The 22,631-nt window shown below is 40.5% G+C and overlaps 1 protein-coding gene across 6 annotated transcripts in view; it reads left to right on the forward strand.

Moving 5' to 3' along the window:
- usp10 (ubiquitin specific peptidase 10) overlaps positions 1-22,631 on the forward strand; it is a 29,415-nt gene that overhangs the window by 1,816 nt on the left and 4,968 nt on the right. Inside the window, exons 2-12 of one of the 6 annotated variants that reach the window (XM_079662817.1) lie at positions 9,439-9,507; positions 10,138-10,183; positions 10,582-10,641; positions 12,096-13,403; positions 15,181-15,272; positions 15,691-15,800; positions 15,887-15,945; positions 16,031-16,134; positions 18,063-18,162; positions 19,180-19,360; positions 20,631-20,796. In XM_079662817.1, coding sequence (XP_079518943.1) covers positions 9,439-9,507; positions 10,138-10,183; positions 10,582-10,641; positions 12,096-13,403; positions 15,181-15,272; positions 15,691-15,800; positions 15,887-15,945; positions 16,031-16,134; positions 18,063-18,162; positions 19,180-19,360; positions 20,631-20,796 — 2,295 coding nt within the window. Of the gene's footprint in view, positions 1-9,438; positions 9,508-10,137; positions 10,184-10,295; positions 10,375-10,581; positions 10,642-12,095; positions 13,404-15,180; positions 15,273-15,690; positions 15,801-15,886; positions 15,946-16,030; positions 16,135-18,062; positions 18,163-19,179; positions 19,361-20,630; positions 20,797-22,631 lie in introns of those variants that run through there. The other 5 variants (XM_079662818.1, XM_079662819.1, XM_079662820.1 and 2 more) reach the window with 5 other exon arrangements.

A 22,631-nucleotide genomic window follows, 5' to 3' on the forward strand; every position in this document is an offset into this window, starting at 1 on the left:
GGAAAAAAAGTTAATAAACAGGTGAGGTAGAAAAAGACTTGCATTATTACATTTAGGTAGCAATAACTATAATTTTTTACATTCAATAGGGCCAATGCAGGATTTTAAGTACCAATAGAAATAGAAAAACTAGCATTTCATTTTTTTTTTACTTTAATATAAGCCATGTTTCACTTTGTTTGTTAATTTTAAAACAGATTTTCCTTAACTAACTGTAAACGTAATGTTTTATAACTTAAGCCTCAGGCGTGTTTTCCAAAAACGATGAAAACACAAACGATCCATTTAATTTTGGGGATATCTTGTTATTACACTGAACAATGCAACTGTAGTATGGTGTGAAGAAGGAGCTTCTTCTCAATGCATGCATCTTCTCTCCAGAGCATAACAATGCAACATGGAGACGTTTTCAGAGTAAACCATACGCTCTATTTTGATTGTAATAAGGAATAAGTTGCCCAAGTGAACCTTATTGTGGCATCTTCCCTTCTTTTTGTCTCTGTTTAGTTCAGCCTAATGTCCTGCCAAAACACAACTATGTGAGTGGGATAGTAATCTGTATTCCGGTTGGAAAGTTATGCACTGTATGCACACCCAAATCTGTAATTAACGTTTTTAGCTTAGTCATATGCACACTAAAACACACAAGAAAGTTTAAAGACAAATTCTAAAGCAGTAGTCTAGTCATGCTATTTAAGTCCATACGTAACCATCCAACCCAAGTATCTCAATGAATAGGTGGTCTTTACATTTACTGCAGACATTCATTGTGCCAGTGGTATTAATCCAGACATTTAATGAGATTCCCTGATTTTTCATCAGGCCACACCCACAGGCCACATTTCCTACTTTTACAAAACGCATTATAAACAAGACTTAATATCCAAAAATAAATTATTTTTTTGAGTATCATGTTACCCTTTCCAGAACCAGTGGATAATCAGTAGTAAAACACAAACTGGCATTTGGCATTTTGTGCTATGAATTGCAATTAATAATTTTCTGTTTATTGACCCAGCTTTGAAGCTTTACCAAACAAAAAAGATGACAAACAATGAAAGCAGAGCCTTTTATGAGCCACCATATTTATGTCAGTAAAAGCAGCAAACATAAGAAACATTTCACAACTGGATCACCAACTACAGCCGTTGTGAAAGCACTTGCCCTCGAGCAGAATGAATAACAGGAATTCCATTCCCTACCATTTTCAAACTTTTCTGTATTTGATGCTTTGTAATAATCATGTCACCCTATTACTACATCACGCCGGCACATTCATGCTCCGGAGAAACCAGTCTGACCTTATATGTAGTCTCGCTGCAGCTTTTTTTCCTGCTCAGCCAAGTTGTCCATTAATAACTCGGCATACCAATTTAAGAGAAAGGGCATAGTAGAGCTGGCTGTATCCCTGTCATGGTTAGAGTAAACAGATTGTTGGAGCACTTAGTTTATTGGGGTGTGATGACCGAGTCATACTACAAAAAGTGTCTTGTAGAGTGTTAAGTACAACCTTTTCAAAAACCAATTGTTCATATCTTTTAAGGGCTGATGCAATTAGTCTTTTTAAATGTTGATGCTGAAAGAATACTTTGTCATCAATACTTAAACTCAAACTGAATGTCTCTTGTCCTTGTTGACGCATAAATCCATGAAATTATCTTCCACTACCTTTTTAAATATTACATTAAATAAGAAATTACTTTCTTACAAAGACAATACATGCAAATGAATGATCTCCCTAACTACGGTTAGGCAGATAAAGTCCGATCTTATGCTGAGGCCAACATATGGGATTTAGATTAAAATAAGGTCATTGCTTTGTGCACCAGGTGTTGAAGATTGCTTAATTATACTAAATGTCACGATTTATGTTATTACGTTTTGCCACATGTTTGAGATAATAGATTTGCCCTGACAGTCAGTTTAAAGTGGACCTATCATGCTATATTTGAATAATATAGTGTAGGACCATACCTATATAAGGCATATTTATACTTTTTAATTTTCAAAATACCAAACGGATCATGCATTTTAGCCATTCCTCATTTCGCTCAATTTAACACTGTCTTTGCATGGGCTGATTCTGTGAGAACAGCACCATCTACAGGCCTGGCATATGTACTACAGCGTCTCCAGCGCTTTCAAACGGCAATGTCCGTGGCTGTCTCCTCCTGATTGGTGGAGTTGGCCCAATAGCCGTAGTATCACTTCTGTGACGTCACAGAAGTGTTCAAATCTGGATCAGTCTGTATCAGATCCGTTGCAGCCCCCTTTTTTTAAGAGGTTGGGTATGGAGGAAAATAGAGTGTTGTGTTTTCTGACACTTGGTGAGTCCCCTGGAACACCGGGGACACATATTCATGTATAAAAGACGTGCAAAAGTGCATTTTGCATGATAGGTCACCTTTAAGATAAGATACACTTTATTGTCCCAGGGGGAAACGTGCCTTGGACATCAGTGTCTGCAGTATACAAACAAACCCAGTAATGGAAAAACAAGACAATTAATGCTAATTTGATCAGCAATAGTACACGCCCCTCTACATGAGAAAATACCATATATCAAACCGATCAACAACGAGAAGGAAAGCTAAAGCCTATGTTTCTGCAAAAACTCAAAGGATCATCTTATCACTAAGCCGAGAATAGCAGGTCCAACTTAAAGGTCGGCTCAACTTAAGTTTGCCTAAGCTGTTGATAACTTCGGCGCTAACCCTTTCTTTAAATCAGCAGGTCAACGGCTGTAACGATGATTCTTTGTAGACTCATAGGTCAATTGACAGTTTCTTTCTCACTTAATACATTTTTTGCAGAACATTAATTTTTTACCTAAGGATTTCAGTAAAAATTTGATTCATTTTGGATGCTGCTGCTACCACTGTAATGTAACTGTAAGTAAAGTAAAATGTGCGTATTTTTGCCTTATCAGTAAAGAGTTGAAAAATCTCTAAGCTAGTGTCAATAATGATAATCATTTATAAAACAAAATCAATTGCTTGCTGCCTGTTCTTATGAGACATAGTCAGTAAAAAGCAGTAAAGCTTATCAAACATTGCTCAATTTTATGCTAAGCCCGTCCTATGTCTGTGTTCGGGGTGTCGTCACTAAACTGTATGGAAATCATACAGTTGGCTAATTTGTTGTAATCCTCAATCCAAACGAGCAGCCAGGGAAGCTTAGTGCGGTGCGAGTGGCACTCCTGCAGAAAACAGCAAAGGGACATTCTTTCTGTTGTGATTGTACTAGCCGTCCTGAGGCCATTGGATTACTGCTGGCTGTTTGTCCTTCATAGTGCCGGTTCAGCATTGTGGGGCCTCGTTTGCAAAGAGTTACATGTGCTTGAGCTGCACTTTCTTTTCTCTGTGCCTCCCCTTTCACGTCCCACTGTTTATTGCACTGAGGATTAACGGTGTGGCTAGTGAGGTAATTTCACCTTTTCTCAGTCGCTTTCTGTTTAGTATGCACATGTGAACACTTTATGTGGCACAGTGAAGTTTTTCCCCCTTAAGGTGTAATGCTCATCTGTCAGGGGTGTAGCACAACCAAAGTAAAAAAAATATATATATTGGAGTATTAATAAATAACTCTTATAATTGAGTAATAAACGTTTGAGTTAATGTTCTACATGAATATGATAAATAATGCAACATGAGCTTACAGCAATATTGCATAACTATAATTCCTAGTCCTTTTTTGTCCGTCAGTGTTGATTGCCTTTATATATATATATATTTTTAAGAGAAAATGTGAACTGAGTTTTCCAGGGTTTTCACGGGCAATTTCACAGCTGTAATACATCTATAGTATACACACTTTCTAGGCAACACTGCAGTGGATTAGTACCTAGTGTTGTTGCCTGCTGATATTAAGACGACATACCAGGAAAAATAGTGGTGCTCCAGATCATTTTAAACAACTAAAATTTGCCGTGTAACTGGTTTGAAGTTCATTTTAGTCAGAAATAAAAATATAGTTATTCCCACATTGATGCAAGTGGTTTATAAAATAAACAAACACAATCTACTACCCCTGCAGAACTAAATCATAGTTGGTAAGCCTTCTGTTTGTGGTGTTACTGAATAAGTGTCTCTGAGAACTGTGTTCAGTAAGCCAGCATTAAGCCATGTTGTTATCTTGAATATTTGATTAATCACTTATTTATTGCTAACAAATTACATCCAACATTAGGAGAACTAGTGAGCAGAAATGCTCTGGGTCTTGATCCATTTAGTTTATTTATCACAGGCATGCAAGTCAAAAGTCTTTGCCATCTAAAAGGCCAGGGCTCAATGCTAACTTCTAAAAGTATCAGGCATCAGCTTTTGATTGCCAAAACTGAAAATACGGTTGCCATTTTTAGTCACCTTATATTTTAAATAATTAAGATACTATACAGTTATACATCAACTTAATAATGAACATGTGACACAAAAGATTGTTCAAATCTTTTACAATAAGTAATTTACACAATTATTTGAAACTTAAGTGGTAGGAAACTTGCCCACCCTCAATTGCTGGTATACTAAATACCAGTAGTGCAGCTGTTATGTTCTTCACAGATCCCCCAAAAATGAATTGAGAAAGTCACTAAGTTCTTGGTCATCCGCTGTCTCCCTTTCAAATGTGGGTTTTCTTAACCTTTGTGCTGACCTCCACCATAGATCCATTGGCCCTTCAGCATTGAAGTCTTGGATTGGCCAGACTAATACATTTATAATGTTAAATAAATGAAAACCATTCACAGTTAAGAATTAGATATTAATGATTGATTCTGTAAATTACCTTTTTAATATGTCTAACTATATTTTAAATGTGTTACCTTTTTATAGAAGTGATTATATTTGTATGCCAATATTTTCCTATGGTAAAGTTTTGTTTTGCACTTTTATTTTGGTAGTAATAAGATCGGGACTCTTATTTTGAAGGAACTTTTACCGGAAGTGGATGCACAATGATCTCGTTCTTTCGGTCATGACCCATCCTTCATGACCATAGGTGACGGTAGGAACGAAAATGGTCTGGTAGACAGAGAGCTTTGCCTTCTGGCTCAGCTCTCTTTTCGTCACAACGGTGCGGTAAAGCGACTGCAGTACCGCTCCTGCTGCTCCGATTCTCCGGCCCATCTCACGCTCCATTGTTCCCTCACTCGAGAACAAGACCCCGAGATACTTGAACTCCTTCACTTGGGGTCACCTACGGTCATGAAGGATGGGTCATGACTGAGAGAACGAGATTGCGGATACAAGCGGCCAAGATGGGGTTTCTCCGCAGGGTGGCTGGTGTCTCCCTTAGGGATAAGGTGAGAAGTTCGGTCATCCGGGAGGGACTTCGAGTTGAACCGCTCCTCCTTCGCGTCGAAAGGAGCCAGTTGAGGTGGTTTGGGCACCTAGTTAAGATGCCACCTGGGCGCCTCCCTAGGGAGGTTTTCCAGGCACGTCCAGCTGGGAAGAGACCAAGGGGTAGACCTAGAACCAGGTGGAGGGATTATATCTCTTCGCTGGCCTGTGAGCGCCTTGGGATCCCCCAGTCAGAGCTGGTTGATGTGGCCAGGGAAAGGAAAGTTTGGGGCTCTGCTGGAACTGATACCCCCGCGACCCGACCACGGATAAGCGGGAGAAGATGGATGGATGGATGGATGCTCAATGGAGCAGAATGTTTCGCCTCCCAAGACTTTACACATTTCCTCTTTGCTTTTCGTTCGGGTTCATCCTGCACTTAATCAGTTGAATCACTTTGAACATTCGTTTGAGATGTTGACGGGTTGGCCAAACTTTTTACCCCACAGTCAAACAACTTAATTTGCTTCACCATTTTTTGTAAAACAAACACAAGGCGCAGTTCGCATGCGGGTAAACGTGGATTGCTTTCTGGCTCCGTAATCACACCAATGCACGTGCAACTTAAGTATCAGGTTCCGACTGGTCACAACAATAATTAAATATCACTCTTAATACAACAACTAATTAACATTTATCTATTTTGGGGGGCACATTTTGCTGTTTGCTGGCCTTATTTTTTTTTGTTAACAACTGGTTGCCACTGATGGCCAAGAAGTGGTTGAAATGTTTTCTGAATGGTTGCCAATGGCAACCTGGCAACCGTTACTGTCGAGCCCTGAAGGCTCAGACAGCATTGTTTGTTTTTATTCTGCCAAAAAAGAACATAACGTTACGAGCATTCATACCACTGCTTTGGTGTGTTTTGGGGATGAGGTTGCTTTGTGTTAACAACTCAAAACAACAAAAGCAAATTGCTCTGGAACCAAATCTGAGCTGTTTGTGGCCATGGTTTATGTATAACTCTGCATGACTCATCACTTTCTGCTGTGCCTTACCTTTGCACAAGCATTGCAGTCTTGGCTGGGTAATGACTTACTCTAGTAACAGCGCTTGTGCTCAGATATCCAATGATTGTTCCCCTTTTTTAAGTTAGTTCAGGCTATGAGGTGAAAGGACCTGTCTTTAACCGTGAATATAGTTTGACTTTTAACTTGATTAAATCTTAATTTTAATATTTAATTTAGATGTATGGGTGACCTGAAGGTTTGTGACTCTTTAAAGGGCTTTCAGGCCAATAGGCGCGTTCACACCGCAGTACTTTTCCCACTTTAGTTCCGATATAGTTCCGAAATGTTGCGTACTTCGCACCAAAAAAATCCGGAACTAAAATGAGTTCATGAGAACCTTTTTACCCCCTTTTCCGTCAAACTCTCAAGAGAGCAGGGTCTTTCGTGGGAGAAAAAGGTTCCTATTTCTGATTGGCTGGGCAGATTGCAAACCACGCTCCGTAAAACCCCTAAAGCAGCGTTCCTCAAAGTGTGGGGTGGGGCGTGCCCCACTGGTAGGGGGCAGAGATGTGATAGGTGGGACGCAATGAACGGAAGATTAAAAAAAAAAATTTATATATTTTTTTTTTTTAATGAATATTTTGGACCTCAAGCCGGAATCTAACCTGGGTCCTCGCGGGCGTTAGTGGACTGTTACAGCCGGAGACTCGCAGCGGCGGTGGACTTTCACAGCGTTTGCGGCGGCGGGTACAGTACCGGCGCTGTGAAAGTCCACGGCCCACCTATGTCAGAGCTAGCGGCCCACCAAAGGCAGCGGCCCACCAAAGGCAGCGGCCCACCAAAGGCAGCGGCCCACCAAAGGCAGCGGCCCACCAAAGGCAGCGGCCCACCAAAGGCAGCGGCCCACCAAAGGCAGCGGCCCACCGGGACAAGTCCCGAATCTCCCGATGGCCAATCCGAGCCTGCTCACACACACAACTGAAACCAAAATCCTTTACAGCGTTGCAGTCGGGAAGAAAAGCAATGTGGAGCGGCACCTCGGGCATGTTTGGATTATTGAAAAGTATATAGCTCCCTTTCAGTGTGTTGAGAGCTGTATCCATAAATTCATTTTTTGCTCAAAGTGCACCAGATTGAGGCATTTCACTTCAACATTAAAACAAAAATCTTCCCGGGGGTGCATGCCCCCGGACCCCCCTAGAGGAGGTGAGGTCCACCCCCAAATAAAGCAGGTTAAAATAATTAAATTGCATACATTTTCTTTTAGTAAACATTGAAAACGGGTCCCACGGACCCAAACAGCACACAAAGGTTAAAGGTAAGCATATAATAATGTTCATATGTGCTAAATATATACAGTCAGGGCTCGAGCTTAAGGACGTCCCGTCGTCCCGGGGCCGAAAAAAATTGTGTCGGGGAGGATAAAAAATAATTTTGGGACGAGAGTTAAAATAAAAATACCCTGCTAACTCTACTACAAACGGCGATGAAAATGAAATCGACTGCACGTTGTGTGTAGCACACAGTTATTGTCAACATAAACACACAAAACATTTAGCAACCCACGAAACACACACAGTACGTAAGCTGTGCCCATGGCTGTCAGCCAGCCGCACAGCTGGCTGTGCCCGCGAATTCCTGGCCCGTAAATTTGCGGGTTAAATTTGCGGGTCTATCTACAGTAGGCTATTTACTGAGTGTGTGTATTTCGCAGGTTGAGTGATGTAAAATGACAATGGTATCCCGTGGAGGAATTCTGAAATGTTTTACCGTTACATCACAAAAACGCACAGCAGAACCAGACCCTGGAGCGCCGGCCTCTTTATTTACTTACTCCTCTTCATCCCCTATGGGTAATAAGGCTGAGATGAGAACCCTCCATCGTATTTAGTCATTAGCAATATGCTGCGCCTCTCCCCATGTAGGGATGGGTACCGAGCCCCGGTATTAAACGGTCCCCGGGCCGGAATTATTAAAGACAGTGGTAACGTTAAGCTCCGACGTTATCTGACTTTATCGGTACTGGAGACATTTAAAAAATATATGTCATATGTAGTATTGCTACATAAACATTATATCGCAGTTTTAGTTTATCCAACTCCTTTTCTAATATGCAATAAGACTACAACATGCGTCTATGATGTATTTTCAAGCTTTCCAATCCAGACGAGATCTCTCTCTCCCGTCTGTGTGCGAGGGGGCGGGGCAGTTTGTAAAGGTCTCCTGACTGTGTTACAGACTGTCCTCCTGGTTAGTGGTTACTCTGGGTTCTGTCTTCATGACAGAGTGTTGGATTTTTTTGTTAATTGGATGGGACTTGATTTGATTCAATATTAGAGTAATTTTCTCGTTTGTGTGTTTGTTTAAATATATTTGGCCTTTGTTCATGTGATTGACTGATTTACTCAAATAAAAAGGTTGATGAATTATCATCTAATGATTTGTATGATGTTTTATTTATGTTAAAGGTCACTTTGAATGATTTTAACTAATGATAAGTAGTAGAAAAACTAATATTTTAAATTCGGGACGGTCCACATTAATTTCGGGACGGCTTAGATTGTATTTCGGGACGGTTCCGGGAGGATGGTGAAAAAAGTTAGTCGAGAGCCCTGTATACAGTGCAAAAAAACTAAAAAAGAGGAGTAAAAGTAGGTCATCCTAAAAAAGGTTAGAGACCCCTGTTATAGAACGATACATTTGACAATTTTAAGCTTGGCCTACCATTTTATTGGAGCGATGAGGAACAGGTGGGGCTTGAAAAGGCCCACCTGTTCAAAGTGGGGAATGACAGAAAAAGTTTGAGAACCACTGCCCTAAAGGTTTTGTGAAGCCGCCATTTTATTATCCTCGCATTATTAGCATTAGCCCAGCGCAGAGAGACTAAGTTATGGCAATACAAAAAAAAACATGGGACCGGTGGAGATGAGGTGTCGACGTTCTGGTGATTTACTCAGAAGGGACTTATTCCGGTTCGATAAGTTCTGATGAATCTTTCTGGGAAAAGTACTGCGGTGTGAAAGCGCCGATAGAAGACCAGTTTTGTAATCTTGAAATTGCCTCATAAAAAGAAAATATATATCTTGAGAGAAGCACATTTTTCCATCATTGACTTCCTTCAAACTAATGGTTTTATTGATTCCTTCCCACAGTACATCTTCGGGGAGTTCAGCCCTGATGAGATCAATCAGTTCTTCGTGACTCCACGATGTTATGTCGAGGTGAGCAGCCAGATAACAATTTGTTTCAACATTAATAACTCATTGTTACAATGATGGCCATAATGGTTGACCTTATAACTCTGATGGCCTTTACTGGCCAGCAGGAAGAAATGACTCACTTGAAATGTTATTAACATTTTGACCAACACACTAATCCTAATACACAGATTTGGAACTGCGGCTCTAGGTTGGCCCTGTCAAATGTTTTTACAAATGCTCAAGAAGCCATTTTTAGGCCTTAAATTAGTTATTGCTTATGATTAAATGGTCTATTTTGGTTTTCACCATTTTGAATAGTCCCGATAATCATCTTGCATATTAAACCTCGGTAATCAATGTTTCAAGATAGATCTAAATATAATTCCTTTGATATTTTTATTCGAAAATGTTAAGTCACTATCTCTGGAGGATGTACCTCAAAGGTCCAAAGCTCTTTGATAAAAGTATTTATATTAATGAAAAATAAAATGTAAAGCTCTTCTATCAACAAGACTGCAGCCTGCTAAACTTTAAGCACAACATCATTGTTTGATTGACTAGGACTGATATCTTAGAGAATGCTAATTTTATACGGTTGAATTTCTAGATTCCCTTTTCAAACCCTTAACTTTGCATTTTGCCTCCACACAGCTTCCTCCATTCAATGACAAAGTCCCGTGCGTCAGTCAGTCTTCTGGTATGTACACTTTACAATCACTAAATTGCTAGACACTGTCTTTTTTTCCTTTGACATTTTATGAGCATCGAAAGACTATTCTGATGTTTTTATGTTGAAATCACTGTAGTTTTTCAAAGCAGGTCTTAAGATGTAAGATAGAAGCCCAGGCTCAACTGACCTGCCTTGCCTAGCAGGGAGATGCTTTTCATGTGATTATTTTTGAATTTATTAATACATAACAGTTTATATTTTACAGATAGGATTACATATCCTAGTATTTTAAGATTACATCAGCCATTTTCATTCTTTAAATTTCGAACCACCAAATTAGAAATGTAATAGCAGCCACCTGTCTTTGAAATGGTACCCGTTTGCACATGACAATTGCCTTACCTTGATTTGTATTGATTATTTAGGAAGTTACTGCACTCCTGCTGTACCTTATATTATGGAGTCTATGGGACTGCAGGTTTGCGGTGAGTTGAGGAGTCTGACACCCTGTGGCTTGACTAGCTGTTGTACGTTTGCTGTAAACTCAAAATCCAGGTTTCAAAAACTGGTGGCTTTCTAAACCTTACACCTGTATTCTTTCTCTTGCCTGTTGGTAAAATCTGTAGAGCTTTGCATGCTCAAGATACTATAAAGTATCTTATCTTCTCTTGCATATATGCATTTTCACCACTGCAGGGCTCCAAGTTTATTTTAAAACTGAATTTTGTTTGATTTAACAATCACTGCTTAAGGGCATAGTGATGGTTTTCTGTGATTGCTAACATGTGTGTACATATTTAGCCGTGCATTGTTTAGGTTTTTACTACTGAATGCAATTAAAGCCATGAAGTGGGATTTCAGTATCACTAACCGGAGATCTTCTAATCCAAGTTGAAGAAGTTACCACTGTTTTCAAACCCTCCTAACGCCTGCAGAACATCAGGGTTTACAGTCTGGGCCAGCAGTCGGCTGTGTCATAATGCCACTTTGATGATTTTCTGATTTGTACTTACTAATGTTTCCTGTTTGTTCACCTTTTTTAATTTGCACCTCTGCATAATCATTTACTATTTGAGCTTACATGCAACACATTTTAACAAAGAAGTTTTGTAATGATGATAAATATCTGTTTTTGTACATTGTTGTTCTAGATTTTATGTCAATTCTAAAAAATATGTAATATTAACAGTACACATTTTGTAAGATGTTTATATAGATGTACATCATAAGGCTTTATCAAAATACATTTATTTGTTGAATAAAATAGAGATAATTGAGTTTTCCAAGTAACAGATGAACTCAATTTGAGATAAATTGCCAAACCAGGATATCGCATATTGATCAGATATAATTATCTGAATACATAAAAGTTATGCAGTTAATTTAATGTACTCTTCAATTTACATAAATGTAAGTGTCATTAGAGGTCTTAAATCTACAATAATATACAATTGCACCCTGCCATGACATGTTGGATTAGAAGAAAATGTGTCTATGGTTAGTCTAAAAATAAATTAAAGGTGACAAATGATCCAGGACTAAATACACTCGTCATATCTTTCTAAGTCAGACAAGCAACAACTTAATTCATAGTTGAATCTCCCCACTGTTGGATATGTTGGCCACATTCCTTGGATCCACTCAGGCCATAGAGAATGTGGCATAGTTGAGCGTAGACGCACAACAGTAGTTGTTGGAGCTAAAAATAGTAGCAGCAGGATTTGTTTCTTCTTATTGGTATGTGATCCTGGCAGAGCTCCCATGACCCCTTTTGGGTGAAGCCTCAGAAATAAGGATTGTATGTCAATTCTTCAATAAAATATTTTTCTAACAAACTCTTTAGCAGAGACTAAACTACAACGATCTCTGTTTGGACATTTTCACGATGTATTTGAAGACAAAGCTTGGTGTTTCTAATTGGTTTTCCTTTTATCTGCAGCAGAAGACTATCAGCGCATAGAGTTTGGTGTTGACGAGGTGATGGACTCCAAGCCCGTCGGGGGGAGCGATACTTTGTTCAAGGTGTCGAGCACCCTCAACCCGCAAGCTCCAGAGTTCATCCTGGGCTGCCAGTCGGCGCAGAAGGCTCAGCAGACGCCTCCTCCAGCAGATGATGTCACTGACGGAGCAGACTACAACTCGCTGGACGGCCCTGACTCGGAGGCCGGCCCTGACTCGGAGGCCGGCCCTGATTCAGAGGCCTCAGCCCTGGACAATCAGGCCTGCCAGGACATGGATGGACCTGGCAGCCTGGGTCAGCGGGAAAAGAAGAAAAAGAAAAAGCGACCGCCTGGGTACTACAACTACCTGGACCCGTCGGCCGGCGGTGGCCATGCGCACGGCCACGGGCACGGCCACGGGCACAGCCACGGGCACAGCAGCTGTGCACCAGACGGGTCGCCTGTGGCAGCGCTAGTTAACGGACATGCCATTGGTGGCTCACCGCACAGTGCTGAAGATGTGGACGGTAAGGTGCTTTTGGGGGCTGAACTTTCCACCCCAGCACCGGTTTCCATGGCAACAGCAACAGCTGCTGTGGCAGCAGCCAAGTTTGTCCCCACATCCACTGCCAATCAGAGGACTTGTGATAGCCCTGATGACTCTTCTTTGGACTTAACAATTGGAGCTGCCTCTTTATCAGATGGCAACAATGCAAATTCCTCCTCTTCATCCTCCTCTCAGAGCAGGGGGATCTCAGAGGGGCCGAGGACTGCAGATCAGCAGCCAGATTATTTGGCTCCACAGAGCCCCGAACTTTCACATACTCCCAACAGCCCCCGCTCTAAATCCCCTCTTACTCCTTCAGCTGCTGTGGCCACCCTCTCTGTTGCCACTCCCATTACGACTACTGAACTGGAGGACAGGGAGCTGGCGGACAGCGGGGTGGCCAATGGGTTAGCGGAGGCTGAGGCTCCTGTCAGTGCAGATGAACACAAAGAAGACTCTGAGGCGGGGGAGCCGGCCCAGCCGCTCTCCCCAGACTCTGCTGCCCAGACAGTAGTGACAGAGCAGGCCCAGTCGCCTGCCCTTCCAGCTGCACCTACTGCCAACCTCCCCAAATCTTGGGCTAGCCTCTTCAAAAACTCTAAGCCTCTGCCCGGGGGCCCGCAGGCCTTTGTGGAGGTAAAGAATGTTGTGGAAGTTGTGTCTCCCTCCATCGCCACGCCAGAGGAGCCTGAGAAAGTTGGGGAGGTCAAAGTCGGCCCTGTCCACGTTTCAGAGGATCCTATGGCCCCTAAACTTGCAGGTATAATTAGAAGATGGCCCTATAACACCGGTTTCAGCTTTAAGTGCTTTGCATTCTCTCTCCCTCCATTAGGGGGGAATGTTGAGACATCTGTATTGTTTTTACTCTGTGATCCTATGTGGGATTAAGGTTTTAAACATTTTATGTTTTAGAAGAGTAGGTTTGATAAGTGACCAAATTTAAGATTCTGTAGGTTATAATCATATTTAAATATTATCTTTGTTTATTAAGTTTAGGCTGCCTAATAATGTTGGGAATGGTACAGAAATGTTGCACCCGTGTTCAAGAAATGAACACTAGATGGTAGTATTGCATCCAGAATAGCTGTCAAAAATGAAGTCTTTAGTCACATGTATGTAACCCACCTATCTCATTAGCCAAAACTATTAGAGGAAGCATGGGAGTGCTCACATCTTTTTAAACACAGGAATGTTCTCTACACATGTTCTCTGATCTTGTTGGAATTACGATGTCATCTTGTCGATGCAAGTGTGATATTTAAAGATCAAGGGAAATAATGTTATACTCTGTTTCTGTGTTGCACAGCAGCCACACATACTTTAGCTTCAACATTCATTCAAGTGGAAAATGCAAAATTGTTCAAAACGGTCCCAGGTGATAAGGTTGTCAGAAAATAGAATTTGACCAATCTAATTGTGGTTTGGTTTCATGTGGAGACGGGTCACTTAGAGTGAATACACAAACAAGTGTAGTTTAAGATCCTTTCTGGGGTCAGTCATTTAAGAGCTTGCAAACAGAAACATTACCCTCCAAAGTATTTTGCTGTGTCTCTGAACTGCTGTTTGTCTCTATGTGCGGTGCTCTATCCTTTTCAGAAGCAATACTTGGAGATGTGTCTGTTTTAGAATAACCTGATAATTTTGCATGTATGTACACATTTGGGTTGCTGTACAGTTGTTCTTTCAGAAAACCACTGAAATGTACCAGAGACCATTTGTTTGTCCACCCAAACACATTGGTTTGAGTTCCACTTTGAAAGCAAACCTGTGTAGTCAATAGGGATCACTTTCAGCACACTGTCTCCTTGTCAGCTGTTCAGCCCTTATTGGGTGTTCTAAAACAGTGTGTTCCCTTTTTCTTAGGAACCAAGAAACTAGGCTCATTTTGATCTGCAGACACAGATTTCCTAAGCTTCACAACCTTCAGTCGATTCCAGAAATGTTAAAGAACTAGATGTGCATGTATTGAAAGCACCAGTGGGTCATATTATACCCCCCAAAAAATGTATTTGGGAGCATAATGAGACTAAAGACTGTTATCATCAAGGATATTACATGAAGATTTGTCCCAGCTGTTTTGAATGCTGTGATTTAAGCAGTTTGTATTTGATAGTGTTCAGTCTGATGGTAAGCTAGGTTCATTTACGAAAACATGATGTAAACAATGAACGTACTAACGATTAACTTTGACTGTTTTATTTCCTTAGATGCATTATTTATATTTCAGTTGTGTAAAACTATGTCCACGTTACCATGGGAGCTGTGTTTCTAAATGACAGTCTCCCTTCCTAGGCGTGGCACAGAAAGTTCTTGTTTTATTCACACAGCCTCTCGTGCTGTTGTCTCAAGAGGCGGGAATAGAAGAAGAAACATTTATTTTGTCTAAATGTACTTTTTGATCTCCTGTAATATTCACAGGCAGAAAGTATGCACTCTCCAAATAACTCTGACATGAGTCTTTTTTGATTGTTTCTTTTCTTGTCATTTTGAGTTTTTCAGAGCTTACCTGTTGTAACATTGTCTTTTTGAATCCCCAGAACTTATTGAGAATGTGAAGTTGATACATAAACCAGTGTCTTTGCAGCCGAGAGGACTGATCAACAAGGGAAACTGGTGCTATATCAACGCTGTATCCTTTCACTCTGCCTTTTGCTGCCCCTGCACATTTCAACACTCTGTTAACACGTGTATATTTTGGCTGTGGGTAACAGAACTTGCTCTTATATTGATTATAAGCCCAATAGCACAGAGGACAAATGGTGTCAAGTCCCTGGAAAGCTGGTGTGTGTTTCAACACTTGCTGAGGAGTGAGTTTCAGCTCTGCCTAGGCACGTCATCATGTTATCAATGTCTGGTGTTCCTTTATGAATAATGATTTGATTAAGTAAGACTAGGAAAAAACATTTCAATTTTATGAGCAACAAAAAAAACTCGTGGGTTTTCAAATTATAATGTATTCATCCATTGGTATCAGATTACACATCACAGCAGCTTGTCGTATACCCTTTTAGTTTTCTGTTTTTTCCTCCCTAACTCTGAACGCTCAGACCCTACAAGCCCTGATTGCATGCCCCCCCATGTATCACCTGATGAAGTCCATTCCTCTGCATAACGAAACGCAGAGACCATGTACCTCCACACCCATGATGGACAACTTGTAAGTAGCATTTCTGCACGATGATATCAAATGACTATCATTTGTTTTGCTCGGGAACATAACCATGGTTTCTGTGTCTCTCCCAGTGTCAGGCTGGTGAATGAGTTTAACAACATGCCTGTCCCATCTAAAGCCAAACAGCAAGGTAAGACGTTAGAAAACACGTATAAAGACTTTTTAGACTCATGTTCTGTAAGCATCACTGATGTATGATTTGTAACCGCCCACAGCTGTTGGTGAAAAAGTCATGAAAGACGTTCGGCCTGGGTCCCCCTTTGAGCCCACCTACATTTACAGACTGCTCACTCTCATCAAGTCGAGTCTCTCTGAGAAGGTAAACTACGCTGCCTCTGCATCAGATACAGTCACTGCATAGCAATGTGTCAGGGTGGTGTTTATTTTTTAATGATCACACTCTTTGAATGCACTTCCTCTGGAACAGATAGTGCTTGAAGGGAACGTCCATGTTTAAATCTTTTTTGATATGTTTTCTTCGGTTCTGAAGAACTTTCACAACTCACCTGAATAAAGGTGGTTCATGCGTTACACATGCGGAGTCATTTCCGATTCAGTTTTAATGAATGAAATTGCTGAAATGTTTATTTTTTATATGTAATGAGGCTAACATTCCTCAGAGGTGTAAAACCTCAATGAATGACTGTTTGCACCTTAATTCGTGCACACAAGGGTTTAACTATCATTTTAGTGTTGAGTTACATACATTTATGAAACTAAAATGGTGTTCAAGATGCAAGTTTAAACATTATTATAATCAATGTGGTTTTTCTAAAATACATGATCAGAAGCAGTATTATAAATCAGTTGTGTGAAACTATGTCCACGTTACCATGGGAGCTGTGTTCCTAAATGACAGTCTCCCTTCCTAGGCGTGGCACAGAAATTTCTTGTTTTATTCCCACAGCCTCTTGTGCTCTAATCACAAGAAGCAGGAATAGAACAAGGAACATTTGTTTAAATCGACTTATTTTTGTCAATTTAATGTATCTGATTTTCACATTTCCGACACACATCTATCCTTAACGAATCATATGCTTTATATCTAAGCTTAAAATGTTGTTATTTAATCAAAATCTATTTATTTGACTTATATCCATTCAACACGTAGCATATAGTGCCCCCGTTATTCCCAATATTGGTAGAAGTTCTCCGACCTCTGGCCAGGGTTGTGCTGTTCCACGAAGGGGTGGGACTTGATGTCAGTGAAAAAGGCCACAGACAGTAAAGGCGCATTCACACCAGCCTTTTATAGTCCGGTTGAATCAAACCCTGGTGCGTTTAGCCGCTTGGTGTGGTTCATTTGGGTCGGTGTGAACACAATCTGAGACCTCTTAAGTGAACTAAACAACCGGACTCAAGTCCGCTAAAATAGGTGGTCTCGGAGCGCTTGCTTGCGAACTCTGGAGCGGTTCATTGCTGGTGTGAACGCAGTCCGCATCAAAACATAGGAAGCGTAGTATTTACGTGTCACAAGAACGCCGATGTCTTCAAAATCTTTAGCGAAAGAGTCTTTCAAGACATCCACGGTTGTTTAGTTAAAGAGTGAAGCAGAATGAAGTGTTGAACAGTGTCGTGTAAAGTAAAAATTCTCTGTCAACTACATAAAAGTAAGAACACCTGTCGTTGGTGAAACGCCCCTCCTGACTGCAGAACGTCTCATTATGTGTTATAATGTTTTTTAACGGACGTTGTCTGATATTATATAATCATATGCGCGGCCGCTAGTGTCTGTTGATCTCCAGATTAACAGCAGCATGAGAATAACCTGCCAAAAGTGCCGATGCTCCATGGCGGAGGCTCCGCTAGAAATTGCCGGGATTTGCGTTTTTACCCCCTTAATGTCTGACCAATGGTTGAACAGCATTTCCGTGCACATGACTTGTGTTTAAAGTTTATAGTCCGTTTGAGTTTTGCCCGTGTGAACGCAAACCGGACCTTCTGAAAAATGAAAAATGTAACAAACTGTGGTCTGGTGCGCACCAGAGAGCAGACTATTAGGTGTGAATGCACCCTAAAATGTGTTTTTTCATAGTTGTATTTGGAATGTGAAAAAAATATTTATTGCATTTAAACATATTTCAGGTTTGATATACTGTCTTTAAAATGTTTTTTGCTCCTATGCACACTGATGGTTTAACATTGAGTACACAAGACCTCCCCACCAGTGAAGTAACGCGTTTTATTTGACAGTAAGCATTCTTGGTAGTGTTTTAATTGGCGCTGATGTCTCGCTGGCTCTCACAGGGTCGTCAGGAGGATGCGGAGGAGTATCTTGGCTTCACTCTCAACGGACTGCATGAGGAGATGCTGGCTTTGAAGAAACTAATCCCGCCTCAGGAAGAGAGTAAGCGTCTTTCACCACATCAGCATCAACATCATATCGCAAGGAGGATAAGATCATTACAGACATAGTTTAGTTTAATTCCTTTTTGTACTTCATCGCTCTTCTCTGTTTGAGTTAAAGATGAATTGCATCACTTTCTGCATGATCAAACTGCAACAAGGCCGATTTTTATTTATTGAACTCGTAAAAAGGAAAGTTGTTGACTGTTAACTTTGCTAAACAGTGTCTCAATATACATGAAATGTGCACACAACAAATCAAATTCAATTTCTAGCTTCAGTGAGCACTTTGCAAAGACAGGCATACGGAAATACTGTTCATTTAAACAGTTTTTATTTGAATAGTGTTCAGTATTATTCATTGTTAAGCGTTGAGTTACATACATGTATGAGACCAAAATGATGTTCAAGATACACTTTTAAACATGCTTATAATCAATGTTGTTTGTCTAACATGTATACATGATTAGATGCAGTATTATAAATCAGTTGTGTAAAACTATGTCCACGTTACCATGGCAGCTGTGTTTCTAAATGACAGTCTCCCTTCCTAGGCGTGGTACAGAAAGTTCTTGTTTTATTCACACAGCCTCTTGTGCTCTTATCACAAGAGGCAGGAATAGAACAAGGAACATTTGTTTTTATTTAATTGTAATTCAGGAACCTTGTGCTTTAATATTGAAAGCTACATCACAGACTTGAAGCATGCATTCACAATGTTTTCGTTGTTTGCTGGAGTTGATGTAGTTTCAGTTTGAATCTCCAAAACTTAAAGTTGACACATGAACCAGTTCCAACACCACATCCAACTTTCAGCTGTAATGAGCTTTTCACAAGTTTAAAATAACACTTTCATCACACTCTGGTTATTGTAATATAAATTGAAGTGCTGTTGGATTTCCTTTAACTTGTAATAGTGACATTGGATTCATCAGAGGAGTTGATTTAACTTTAACAATGTTTGAGATACTTGGATCATTTGAGCTCTAAAGAGATTGTTCTTGTGTTTTTTGAGCAGAAGCTCCCACACCCAACGGGCCGGAGTCTCAGCCAGGTGTGGAGGAAGACGCTGCTGATAAGGATGAAGAAGGCAGCGAGGACGAGTGGGAGCAAGTCGGCCCCAGAAACAAGACTTCCATCACTCGCCAAGCTGACTTTGTCCGCACACCCATCACTGACATATTTGGCGGACACATCAGGTTTGTGGAAAGATTGTTGTGTTAAAAATGTGAGTAGAGGCAAAAATATGCTTCAAAACCACATCACCTTAAGATCTGTTAAATAACACTTTGTCACCAAACGTTAGTCACTGGCATTTCAGTATAAGCTTAGGGAAACATAAATGGTGTTCAAGAGGAGCTCATGATCGATTTGTATTGGCTAATATGAAGATGTCAGTAAATGCATTATTTAGAGATTAGCTGTCTAAAACTATGTCCACGTTACCATGGGAGCTGTGTTTCTAAATGACAGTCTCCCTTCCTAGGCGTGGCACAGAAAGTTCTTGTTTTATTCAGAAAGCCTCTTGTGCTGTTGTCTCAAGAGGCCGGAATAGAAGAAGGAACATTTGTTTCTTTTGATTTAGTAATGATCTGCTATGATTCAATTTGTATTGTTTGCTAGAGATTAATTTCTCTCTGCATTGTTCCTGATGTCATAACAGAGCTTTATTCTCTGTTTGGTTATGGATTGTGGTCCCATTTAAAACACCCACTGTACCAGACAATGGTCCCTCTTGGTCTGTACACCCTGTGCTGGTTCTGCCACCTTTTCCTAGAAGTCTCTGACATGTTGATAGTGGCATCATGAAAAGGTCTGACCGACAATCCCCAGTTTCTGTCCTGCCGTCACCGCAGTCCTTCACAATAAAAGCCTCCTTGAGCTGATGTTGGTCAGAAGTCTGGACAGCGAGACGTGGGGCACACATTCACAAACAAAGGGTTTCACGTTGAGACAAATTGGAAAGAACCTGGTGTAGACTGCCTAAATAATGTTTTACGAGGTTCTGGTCTGGCACAGTCCTAATCTACACATGTCGCACCGTGTCTTAGAGTGTGTGTTTACAGTGTGGTGTGTACACCCACTCAGATGGTTATAATCTCTGGGTTTCTCAGTCACTAGTTGAAGTTTTTGGTTTGTGGATCAGTTACAATTTTCCCAATTACGTTTTTATTGGAAGCGGATCAGATGTTGCATCAGGATATGCCTCGACTAATTAGAGTACAGGTCAACTGATGATACCAGGGCTGACTTTTCATTCTTGAGGAGCAATAATAATACTCTTTGTAACATGACGAAAGTGCAACTTGGCCAATTAAGAGATATCAAATCTCACATGTGTGGAAAAAACTTAACACTGAGCAATGCAAATTGTTGAAATAAGTTATTTTGATATTGAAAAACTTGAAATCATAAACCAAGTTCCCTGTCACTTATAATATCTAACCTGCTGTTTTGTTTCTCTGTCAGATCTGTGGTGTATCAACAAAACTCTAAAGAGTCGGCCACTCTGCAGCCTTTCTTCACCCTGCAGCTGGACATCCAGTCAGAGAAGATCCGCACCGTGCAGGAGGCCCTGGAGACCTTGGTGGCCCGCGAGTCAGTCCAGGGATACACTTCTAAAACCAAGCAGGAGGTACAACTAAACATCTCTTTGTAGATATGTCTTAGTGAATTAATTAGTGTCGCCATATTAACCCCTTTAACGGAACAACATCAGATTTTTATATTTACAACGCCTTCGTTCATAACGAATCATGCTGTCCAGCTAACTGTAAATTGTGATATTTGATCCAAAAATGTATTTATTCTACATGTATCCATTTTAAAATGTAGCCAAAAATATAATGTATCGATGGCAATAACCAGATCCTGTTAAAAGCATGAAGAGAAGTACAGAGCAGAGAGGACAAGAGATGTGTAGAAAGTGTTGATATTTCAATGTGTATCACATATGGAGCCCTCATTATTCCCAGTATTGGTAAAGGTTCCCGACCTCTGGCCGGGAGTGGGTGTTGTTTATCTTTTTAATGATACGCACTCTTTGAAATGCACTTCCTCTGGAACAGATGGTGCTTGAAGGAAACGTCCATGTTTAAATGTTTTATTACATTTTATTTGGTTCGTAATTTCACAACTCACCTGCATGAATGTGGTTCATGCGTTACACATGCTGAGTCATTTCCATTTCAGATTTAGTGAATGAAATTGCTGAATGTTTATGTTTGATATTTAATGAGGCTAACATTCCTCCTGTCTCCCGTGTAATGAAGGACTGTTTGCACATTCATTCATGCACACAAGGGTTTAACTATCATTTGAGTTACATACATTTATGAAACTAAAGATGCAAGTTTATAATCAATGTGGTTTTTCTAAAATATATACATGATCAGAAGCAGTATTATAAATCAGTTGTGTGAAACGATGGTCCACGTTACCATGGGAGCTGTGTTCCTAAATGACAGTCTCCCTTCCTAGGCGTGGTACAGAAAGTTCTTGTTTTATTCCCACAGCCTCTTGTGCTCTAATCACAAGAGGCAGGAATAGAACAAGGAACATTTGTTTAAATCGTTTTAATTTTTGTCAATTAAATGTATCGGAATTGTCACATTTCCGACACACATCCATTCTTAACGAATCATATGCTTTCTATCTAAGCTTAAAATGTTGTTTAATCAAAATCTATTTATTTTACTTATATCCATTCAACACTTAGCATACAGAGCCCCCGTTATTCCCAATATTGGTAGAAGTTCTCTGACCTCTGGCCAGGGTTGTGCTGTTTCCATGAAGGGGCGGGAATTAATTGCACTAAAAAGGCCACAGACAGTCAAATCAGGGTTTCCGCTAGGATTTGTTCTTGCCGGTCAAATGTCCGGACAGAATTTATTTTACCGGACAAATTTGAAACTTACCGGTCATGTTTCAATAATAATAATAAGAATTGTGTAGCAGAGTTTCTTTTAGCAGGTAATCACCGGATATGCTGATGTTTAAAACTCAGTTAATGGGAGTCATTTTTATATTGCTTCAGTTTAAAATCGTAACAGATTGAAAAATTCAGATTCATTTTTTAATAAATGATTCCACAAACAACATAATTATTACATTCAAACAAACTACTTGCAGTAGATGAAGTACATTCTTCAAAAGTTTACATTAACTTTGAATAATAACACGGGAGAAACGTATCCTCTCTCTCTCTCCTGACAGCCCGTCAGTTTCTCATACAGCGCGCTAAACAGTGGGCGGGGCTTCAGGTGATCAGAGCTGTGTGTCTCGGTCAGACTCGGCAGCTGATCTGATCTCTCTCTCGCGTCCGGTTACACTTCACTCGCGTTCATGTCCATATCGATCAGATACAGCTCTCCTGATCGGCCTTTATAGAGAGCACAGATCAAACTATTAAGAGTGAATATCGGCCGATAATGGCGGCTAATCGATCGGAGCATCGGACATTTTGACCGG

Source organism: Notothenia rossii (genome assembly GCF_949606895.1).
Source record: "Notothenia rossii genome assembly, chromosome: 2".
Classification (NCBI taxonomy): Eukaryota; Metazoa; Chordata; class Actinopteri; order Perciformes; family Nototheniidae; genus Notothenia; species Notothenia rossii.